We start from the raw sequence: 11,395 nt of genomic DNA, 5'->3' as shown, positions 1-11,395 counted from the left end.
TTCTGGAACAAAGCAGTGCCTCCTTAACTGCTTAGTGTTTGAGAAACAGCTCCAGATGCACATTTAGCACTATTCAAAATTTTGTGCCAAACCATAGAACAACCAATGACTATAGAAAACTTGCTGATTTCATGAGGTGGGTTTGCCCAATCCACTAGCCCAGTCGGGTATTTTGTGCTTCCTTCTCTGACAAATTTTAACTTCATAATTTTTTTCTTGTAAAAGTATGTATGGAGGTGATATTTCTAATCTTGACCACAGAGTACAACAAAACACCAATGAAACACATTAATGTAAAGAAGAGATGGCAAAAAAAGGACTTGAAGATGAGTGTAAATGTATTCAGTACAGCAGCAGTAGGACAAAAATCCTGGGTGGATGAAGTGAATGAAATCTAACCATGTTCCATGCATATGACTCTTTATTCAAAGTTATATAGCTATATAAACTGATAAGATAAATATGTTTAATAAACTTGGTCATGCCATACCTCTCCATCAAATAATCAGTATACTTTTAATGCAAGAATTTATATCTGTACATTTACCCTTTTAATGGATGAAGACATCACCAAAATTATAGCCAATAAACATATAGTTTATTTTTTTAAGATTTATATATATATATTTATTTATTTATCTCCCCTTCCCCCCCACCCCAGTTGTCTGTTCTCTGTGTCTATTTGCTGTGTCTTCTTTGTCCACTTCTGTAAACACATAGTTTATGATCCTCAGTGGTAAAGACAATGAGAGGGTACTCATGAATTGATACTATGCAGTTAAAAAACAACATATTCAAATTGGTGCCTAGTGAGCAGTAGAAGAAACCTTAGGTAAAAATATATATGAAAACAGAAACTAGGATTTATTTTTTATTTTTTATTTTTAAAGAAGCCTTAGACTACATAAATTTACATAAAAATATAGGGGATCCCCATATGTCTTACTGCCTCACCCCCACACATTCTCACATTAACAACATTCTTCATTAGTGGTTTACGTTTGTTACAATTGATGATTCTATTATGGACTTGTTATTATTCTAACAATGGGATTTCTTTCTGACAATTTACAACTCAGAAATATGGAGCCTATTGCAAAGAGAATGATCATTAATACTGAGACTGTGCGGCTAAGCTACAACCCTGTTATGCTGATTTAGATTTTGCTTATTTTGCCAAAAACATTCAGCCTTCCATCAGCTGTCATGTACATGCTTAAAAATATCTGAGGTAATTCTCTATTGAAATTGAAATTGAGAAATTGTCAGGAAAAACCTAAGGCAGCTTTTGAATTGAAACTGGGTGGAAATAGTCATGCTACACAAATTAATTGAACATTAATGGGACCAAAGTCAATTGTGGCCACTCCATCCTACATATCAATAAACAAATGCTAACTAGACGTCCCGTCCCCACCCCCCACCCGCCCCCCGTGGCTTGTTTGCTGTCTGCTCTGTGTCCATTTGCTGTGCATTCCTCTGTGTGTCTGTATTTATTTTTTATTTATTCTTCCCCCTTTGCAGCTTGCCTGTTGTCTGCTCTCTGTGTCCATTCACTGCGCCCTCTTCTGTGTTTTTGTTGTGTCACCTTGCTGAGTTGGCTTTCCATGGTGCTTGTGGGCCAGGCAGCACTCTGTGGTGTTCCGCCAATCCTGCCTTCATAGGAGGTCCAGGCTGTGAACCCAGGGCCTCACCATATGATAGACAGGAGCTCAACTGATTGAGCCAAGTCACTTCCCCTAACTAGACTTTTAACACCAAGGAACAGAGATCCTAAGCAGCTTTCCATTGCTTCTGTCATATTTTAATCTAATATCTAAAAAAATGTGAAGCATTTTAGGCAAACATTTTTAAATGACTGCAAAGGTACAGAGATAGTTAAGGCAAAAGTGGGAAATGTATAACCAAAGTTGATATACTCAAAAAGAAAAAGGATGATTTTGCATTTGCATTTTACTAATAAGAAATTAATTTACAGATTTATGAATGCTATAGTGCTATGGAAAACTATGTATGTGTATATGCCTTATATTAAATGTTATACGTGACATTTTTGATACTCTAAAGAGACTTAAAGATTATTTTTCATAATGTAGTATTAAAGTGCAAATAAGTAAAAAATATGCAAAGGTAAATGATCATCTCAATCTTGAGATACAAATTAATTTAGCAATCAAATATTAAAATTAAAAAAACTGGAAAAAAGTATTCGGGTCAGAAAATCTTAAGTTTCTTGATTGACATAGCTTACTTTATGAAAGCTGCATTAATGAACACACATGCTTAGAAATAGCAGTATATTTCACACAACAGAATGTCCTCAAGTTCAATCCATGTTGGCATATATATATCCCAAGTTCATTTTTTCTCACAGTCAAATAATACTCCAATGTATGTATATAACATATTTTGTTTATCTGTTGATTGAACTTATCACCATGAAATTCACAGGAGACAACTTTTGGGGAGGGAAAAGTGTCTTGGTTGAATGTTCTTTTCCATACATGTACCCCCTCTCACGTTCCTGGACCATACCCTCTATCTGCTGCAGCAACACATGAACCTTCAGGATTAAGAACCCTAAAGTCAAAACATGGAATACAGTTAATAGCACAATTTAAAAATGTGCCTTTATCAACTGTAACAAATATAAAACACCAAAACAAGATGATAATAATAGGATGGTATATGGGAACTCTATAATTTTATACATTATTTTTCTGTAAACACTATTTATATAATTAAAAAGAAATACCATTATAGAGGTTCAGAAATCCATAAAATATAATTTCAAATTGTAAAGGGAAAATTAAAAGGATGAAGAAATAGAACATTATTTTTCTACTTGGTGGATTTTTGCAGAAGTTAAATGCATATTAGTTCCTTAATGCTCAAACTTTTCTAGGTAAAATTTTATAGAAAAGGCAAATTTCATGGGATTCAAGTCTGACTTGTAAAATCAGTGAGTAATGTAACCATCAAAATGCTGACTCAACCTGGGAAATCAGAATAGAAAATACCTTATTTCCAGATTTTGGGTGTGGTTTTTATCTGTTTGGTAGGAAGAGTATCATATAATATAAGCAATATCTGATATTCTGTATGCAAAATCCAGATTCCATTTGTTGTCACATTTTATTTTGTAGGTCAGAAGAAGAGACTTTTAGGAGAAGTCAAGGCACTCCAATATAGTGCAAGGTCACCAACAGAAGTAAGGCTGACATTGCAATGGATGATGCAATGTTTTACTTGTATAGAGAAGAGACATAGAATTTCAGCTTCACTAGGGTTGTGGTTTACCACAGGTAGGGTGTCTAAATCCATGGTCAGTATAGAGAGATATTTCAAATGCAGCAGACTTGTCCAGTGTTTGTGTATCCTGGTAGAAGAACCTGCCTACCATCTACATGATCAGTGTATGAGCTGAACATCATAAAACAGGCACACCACATCTGTCTTCATTGAATATTTACATATGCTCCAGGCAATAGGGTAAGGAATGTACTGGTAGTCCCATTATCTGGTCTGTTAGCCTAGCCACTAGTTCACCTGGTCCTACATCATCCAAGCTCAGTATTTATTTTGGTGGAGTGCAATGTTGAATTCTAAATATATTCATTTAGATGAGAATACCAAGTAGTAATCTGTCTTTTTGAAGATCTTTAGTTATGATTGAGAATTCTGTTTTAAACTTTTATTGTCCCATTTTTTTTGTGGATGATAAGAAGCACTAAAGATTTATGTTCCCATTTTTGGTTGTCTTGGCACTGTAAATGAGGTATATTGAATTGATTGGGACTCATTTGGATATCAGGACAAAAGGCACAGGTCTTTCTCTTTCAACTCTGGTCACAGTATCCAGATGGTGCTTGTGACTTGTGCTGTATATGGAATATGTGAATACAACATGGAAACATTACTGCAATCTATGTCTAGGGACAAAGGTTTTATGTGGTGTAGCTGCCACACCCACGTGTGGTCTATGCCCAGCTGCTTTGCCCCAGGTCACCACATGATGTGCCCTGGGTTCATTTACAGGACTCACATGACTGTTGCCTCTTTGGCTTTTACTTCCTCTAGGGTGAGTCTTTGTGACTTGATTCATCCTTATATCTGAGGTGGGTTTCCATGTCCCACGTGGAGGTGTCCTAGCAGGCAAATATTGCAACTTTTAGTTGTAGGCTTTGTTATGTCAGAAAATTTATTTTTGTTTTTCCTTAATTTTCCTTTACCAGGGACATCAATGTGGTTGAGGACTAGATCTCATTCCTCACTCATAAGTTGTTTCCACATTCCATGGCCTCCTATGTGGGAGCCTCTATTAGTCTAATCATTTTTTATCAGTCAGGGATCTATAAGGCCAACTCACATTAATGACCATGAGTTTGTAAATATGTAGCAGGAAGTTGAGGTTGGAGTGGACTGCACAGTCACCACGCATTGGGCAGAATAGCCTCATTTGTTCTCAGTCAGTAGGTGACCATCATTTGTATGGATGGCCATAGGATCTCAATGGACTCTATTAGCCTGAATGTATGTAGATACACTTGTGAACCAAGCATTATAATTACTTGGTACACATTTGAACCACAGGGTCACACTTTACCAAGGGAGGGACAGGAACAGCTCCTGCAGTCTGTTTCTTTTCCTTTGATAAAGCAACTATTTGTTTATAGAGTGTTCTGCTTGGGTCTTGGATATGCCTTTTCTGTTTAATGATGGAGCTTTGTTGACCCTCTCCTACATTATTTGTAGAATTAGTGAGTATCCATGTGAGAATGGGCAGTTTTAGTCTTAGTTATATCTAGCATGTCAGTGGTTAAATGCTTTGTAAGCTCCAATAATAGGCTAAATTTGGTAATTTGAAGGTGGTATATAGAGAGCCTGTCTTGGGTAGTCTGCATATCCAAAACCTGAGGGATCAGCAAATCCTGCAGCAGTTATTCAGTTCCACAGGCTCCTGTCTGTGTTGGTAGCAGCTGCCAATACTTGTAGTTTTATGGAACTAGAGGGGTATATTGGTCCTAGTGACAGAGCACTGCCTCTATGTGTTGAAAGGCCTTTACAGCCTGCTTGTGTTGGAGGCTGCATTTATAGGTGGATACATTGTGGTGGTCCTAACTAGAGAGGTTAAATGAATGCCCATGTGTGGCTTATGATATCTCCATTGGCCACAGAGGACAATCAGCTGTTTAGCCTCTCCCTTTGTAGTGGGAAGTGCTGATGACAGTAACTTCTGTTTGTCTTTGGTGGTTCTAATCTATGACACAGACAGTGAAATGTCAAAATTTGTAATGCACTCAGAAGTGAGAACTATGATCACTGGCACCTGAAATGGCCATAAAGGCTACACCCACTAATGTGTCCTTGCCTGTCATGTGTCAATGAGTCCATTCTAAGTCCCACTAAGTCAGTAGTACTTCATTGCCCCTGATGGGCTCTTGGATTATTGCCACTTGGTCCTTTAACTATTAGACCCACTGAGTTCTGGATCCACCCCCATTTCCCTTTTACCCAAAGAGGAGCATAGAGCTGTTGATCTCCAGGATGGATCCAGGAACATTAGTCCAATGCTTAGTCGTTTTTTAAAGGAATAATATCAGGGTAACAATTATGTGGGATCTTCCTCCCTATCCAACACAGCATTCTCACAATTGCAGTTGTCTTCCTCATTGCTCTGTTCAGGTACAATGAGGCTTATTAAATGTTGTTTTCTCCTCCCCCACCTCCAAATTTGTTCAGGGACTGGGAGGGTGTTTATGTTGAATTCTAAATCTTTTCAGTACTTTGGGCCCTCTTATTCCTAATCCTTTATCTATCATACTAGGTTCTTAACCCATAAATTGTGTTGGTGGAGTTATTTCACAGGAATTCCATTGAAATTTGCTCTATTCATCTTTTGCTTTAGTAACAAAAGCCACATTGCCCAGTGGGTGGGCCTGGCTCCATTCTTTTCTTTCCCTGGTTGCTCTTTGTGTTCACTTTATGGACCTCCAATTGCTCAGTTTTAGTGGACCATTTCTGTGGCCTGTCTCAGTGAAGATGGCTGTCACTTCCCATTATTTCTACCCCATAGTGGGACATCATCCCTGAGAGTGGCAAAAGTGAAAATCAGTTCTTCAATTGGGATAGGCCTCCTTTCATGGATGTCTCCAATGTTATCCATGAGTTTCATCCACATCCTGTCATGGGGAAGAGTACTATAACCAAGTGACAATCATCTTGACCTTCAAGGCATTTACAGACTCACAATTTTCAATTGGGTTTTACTTTCTGGAATGTCTCCCGTAGTTGGGAAGACCACTCTCATGCAGCCAACAAACCAAAGAAAAACTGCCTTGAGTTTTTTCCTATTTCTAGCCTATTGGTTGTCCTGAGTAAAATCTGTTGTTCAGGTCAATAGTTAACTTTCCCAAACTACAATTCTCAGCACCGAAAAAGTTAGTCTGAGGTGTCTTCTCATCAAAAAAATACAACAACCAAAATCACATGGTCTGATCCTGGCCTCTTTCAGTATATGTCTTTTAATTTACGTATTTCTCTTTCTAAAACAAAACAAATTATAACAGCTTGAATTTTGGTAATGCCATTATTAGTTAGGTGTGGATACAAACAGGCCTAATCTGGGATTTGTAAACAACCTAGACCATGTAGACCTCCCTAGAATCTCCTCTGAAGTCATTTGAAACATAAAGAAACTGTGGGCTGGTAAATTGCAGGGGAACATGCAAGAGGCAGGATATAGTTTCCCTACTCTTCCTAGAATCTACCTCCTTTATTTCTGCCCTTACCTGCTGCATTAATTTTTCCCTGTTAACAGGTACAATGTCTACATTCCACTTCACCTCATATGACCAGTTTGAGGCAAGCTACTTGGTCAGTCAATCACCCCTGATGGAACTGGCACCTCAATGGCATGGTTGAAATGACAATCATTTAAGACACCACCATGGCATGTTGTAATTTATGACAATTAAATCAACTACATCTATTTGCTGATAAGAAAGAAAGATACCTAAAGAGACACCAAATCAATCAAAAATACTTGTAGAGTGGCCAAATGAAATATGTGTCACAAATCACTGGATGAAGCAGCACTTTACTCACATAGAAAAGAGACACAGAAGTGTAGCTACATGGGTGGGAGATGCTTCCCCAAAGCCAGCAGGTCTCAATCCTTGGTCAGTGGAGGCACATATTTTAAGTACCACACACCTCTCAGTTTTTTGTGTTCTAGTGTTGGAAGTTGGCTCCCTCCCTGCCAGGGACAGATATAGTGTGTGTATACTCCACAGTATATTTTACAGTGCTTCAGGCAATATGGGAAGGGATGTACTGGCAGTCCATATATCTAGTAGGAAGTGGTATTTTATCCTGCCAAGTGGGCACACGTAGTCCTGAGAACAGGAGGTAATTGTGGGTCAGAAGGAAAGCCAACTGTCCGTGGTAAGATTGTGTCCTGTCATAAACTTCCCTCAGGCATTACTCATTCTTAATAGTTCAGAAAGATTGAATGAATTGAGCATGGCATTCAACTTAACAGCTATATCACATAGATACAGGAAAGGATCCAAAGTATAGACTATTTTAAGGGACAGGTATTTAGTTCTACTTTTCAATGAGGAGAGCAGGTTTTGCATGGATCCAGTTTTCTAACTTTATTGTGTACTTATTCTGCAGTTTTTCCTAATTCTAAACACTTATAGCTTAGTATACATATTTGTATATATTTTCAATACAAAAGTGCAATTTGTATTAAATATTCTAATTCAAAACCCTCATCGTTCTTTTACAAGTTGGTGATATTCCAAATCATGAAATTATCTCAAAAGTGTAGGCATCATTTAGAGTACTCATCCATAATCTTCTCCATGTATCATCATTTATTTTTAGCTACAAACCATGACCATTTGTACAAAGCATTTTAACAATATGGAAACATTTTATGGAAGAATGTATGAATTACACATTATTATGAATTTGAAAAACTTGGATACAAATTTATAATTCATTATCAGATATGTAATAAAACAAAAGGAATTATGTTAAACAAAACTTGATATTTGACAAGAATAGATTCCATGTAGGAACATATATGAATATGAGTTATATTTTTTAACTGTTTTATTAAAAAGTTTTAATTAAAATACCTTTCTTGGGTGCTCAAAGGATCTGTGAAACATTCGGCCAAGTGCATTATTAATCTCTCTATTGCGCAGACTATAGATGATGGGGTTTATAAGTGGAGGCACCATGGAGTAGAACATGGCCATGAGAAGATTACTGAGAGATGCTTCATTTGCAGTGGAACCAAAGACAGCAGTCAGTAATGAAATCAAAAATAAAATGAGAATTGCCAACTGTTGGGTACAGGTGGATAAGGCTTTGTTACGGGCTTCCACAGAATGCATCCTAAGAACCATTGAAAAAATATCAATATAGGACTTAAATAAAATAACAGAAGATAGTAAGACAACACAAGCACTTATAGGTAAGGCTATAGACTCAGAAAATCGAACATCTGAAGAAGCGATCCTCAAAATTTGAGACACATCACAGAAATATTGATGGATCACATTAGTCTCTGTGAAGGGAAGCCTGAACATGATGCCTGTGTGGATAGCAGAATATACCAAGCCAGTTGCCCATGAGCCACCAGCTGCCTGTGTGCACACACGTGGGGTGATAATGAGTCCATAGTGCAGAGGGTGACAAATGGCAACATAGCGATCGTAGGACATCACCACAAGAAAGGCCATCTCTGTAGCTACAAACAAGATAAACAGATAAATCTGGAAGGCACATGCTGGGAGAGAAATTGTCTTATTGTCTGTCAGAGAATTAACAGTCATTTTGGGAAGAGTAACTGAAACAAAGCAAAGATCTATGAATGACAAATTGCCAATAAAGAAATACATTGGAGAGTGTAGATGTGGATTAATTACAATGGCCATAATAGTTATAAGATTCCCAGTCAGGGCTCCAAGATAAATCACTAAGAACATCAGACCTTGAAAGACTTGGAGCTCCCTGGAAGTTGAGATATCCATGAGGAGGAATTCTGTGAAGACGGTGAGGTTGTCCATGTTTTCTAATATGTCACAGTCTCCCTGTATACAAAGTATAATATGATGAAATATGCTATAAACTAAATGGAGACAACCCTCATTAGTCATGAATGAAGTCTCACCATTGGTAACACTGTAAGTTTTTCATAAGTAATTCAGTTTAAAGGAAATTAAAAAGTCTGTACTTGAAATCCATTAATGCCATATTTCTGTTTTTATATTTTCCTAAATTTTCCAATAAAATAATTTTAACATTCATAGGATCAGAGAATCTAAGTCCATTATATGATTTGAAATAAAATAAAAACCCATAAATATTTTAGTTTCTGAGTCAAATTTGTACTATTTCAGTAAAATATCTTTAAAACACTAGTGATTATTTTTCTTTCTTAGTTAATGGTCATCCCAAATATGCTCTCAATGACAGCCTCTGTATCACCCCATTTGTTTGTAAAGTCTACAGTTGTTATTGATGTTGTTTATATAACATCTGACTAGGATGATTGCTGATATATACCTTTTAATGGACAGCTGGCTTAGAAAATATTCCTGTAACAAAGTAAATTAATGATTCTAAGTTAATCAATGATACTTGGGATGATAAAGCCAAAGACACCAAATAGATTATATCTCACTAGTATTTCACTTCAGTTGTAAAACAAAACATCTATTTGAGCCCTTTTTTACCTCCTTTTCCTTACAATCCAAAAAAATATTTTATTTGATTCAGAAAACTTATTCCATTTTTCTTTTGCAATTTGTACTAGATTTCCCTTGCTCTCTATTTTACATTCTCACCCACACATAGCATCTAAGAAAATCATCCCACTTGACATTATTCCCCTATGAAGAACCCTTCCTGCAATTAGACATGAATTTCAATATTTGAGGAAGGAAACAATCCTATCTAGAATCTTGCTTTCCTCTTTTTTCTAGATTTTACTGAATTATTCTTATTCAAAAACTGTTATATTCACAAATATTTACTTCAGCTTATCTTGAAGAATTCCAACTCAAAAACAAATCATTTCAGTCTTAATTATACTTTCAACTCTAAGGCTAATTACAATGAGTTGCATAATTTCAAATCTATTAAACTTTTATATGTGGTAAATTTAGAACAGATGATTAATAAGTATAAAATGTTCAAATTAATATTTTATCAATATATTATTTATGTATTTGATTTGCAATTAAAATAGTATTCATTTTGGCTAATGTGTGGATAATCATAATATTTTTCTTTATGTTCATTGAATAAACACATATGAATTTCAGTATTCTTGAAAACTATTTCATCCAAATTGCTTTTCTATAAAAGCCTTTCAATTATGTTGTGTGTTCTACCTACATTTTTATCAATAGGAAAAGTCCTGTAAACTCACAATTTTATTAAATATCAAATACAATAGTCATGGATACAGATGCTTCTACTGAATTAAGGGCAACTTATTGAACATATGTAGATTTTCAGAGGATTTTTTAAAAATTTCCTTTATGAAAACCACATCTTTTGATTGTTCATTAGAAGTCTCATTCCTCTCCTACATTCTTCAGATCTTCTCATTCTCTTTGGTCCATAAATTCTCATTTTCCTAGGCTAAATTTACCATTCATGTTCTGTACCAAACTGCATTGTGTTAAATGCATAGCCTTGGATGTAACAAAAAAAGAGAGAAAGTTTAGAGATTATTTTTCCTCTGCTTTTTATTACCTCAGGGATATTTAGAAATTATTTACTTCATAATTTTAAGACATGGGGTAAAACAAAATTAGTGGGAGAATTAAACCTCATGAATGGACTTTTTACTCATGAATTGTTAAAAATTGAAATATAATAGCATTTTCAAAATCTGCATGAGTCATTTTTAGTTTCTAATATCCAGCAAATAAATATAAGAAAGTTTTTATGGATGCTTTTCCCATAAAACATTTCCAGTGAAACTATTATTCCTTATGTGGATTGATATATTAGCTCTCCTTTACAACCTAGTTCAAATAATGTTTCATTCTAAGTGACTTCTATTAGTTCATTTCCTTGGTAATTTTGGAAATATTACATTTTCCATATTTTTAATAGTCTATGAGTATTAATTTATATTATGGAACAGAAATAAAATATACTAATCATCGTGACACCTATCACAGCTATTCAGATCATTTTTCTTCAGTCATCTTAAATAAAAATGTGAATTTAAACATAGAAATATACCTGGTAAATGAGGAATCCCTTTTTTCTTCTGTAGCATGACTATTTCTTTTGTACAATGATAGAAACGTTACAAGATTCATGATCCTGCCTTTTTTATTCACTGACCAAATGTCAG

General features: G+C 35.6%; 1 protein-coding gene across 1 annotated transcript; it reads right to left on the bottom strand.

The window, feature by feature from the left end:
* Positions 1-8,141: 8,141 nt before the first annotated feature.
* Positions 8,142-9,086, bottom strand: LOC139437287 (olfactory receptor 14I1-like). Its single transcript, XM_071210933.1, has one exon. The coding sequence runs from the start codon at positions 9,084-9,086 to the stop codon at positions 8,142-8,144; it is 945 nt and encodes a 314-aa protein (XP_071067034.1).
* Between the last annotated feature and the right edge of the window lie 2,309 nt (positions 9,087-11,395).

This window comes from Dasypus novemcinctus, chromosome 22, assembly GCF_030445035.2.
Source record: "Dasypus novemcinctus isolate mDasNov1 chromosome 22, mDasNov1.1.hap2, whole genome shotgun sequence".
Taxonomy (NCBI): Eukaryota; Metazoa; Chordata; class Mammalia; order Cingulata; family Dasypodidae; genus Dasypus; species Dasypus novemcinctus.
This window is presented reverse-complemented; position numbering and strand designations above follow the sequence as displayed.

Excerpts from the sequence above, each read along its gene's own strand:
- LOC139437287 (XM_071210933.1), bottom strand. The coding sequence starts at position 9,086 with ATGGACAACCTCACCGTCTTCACAGAATTCCTCCTCATGGATATCTCA.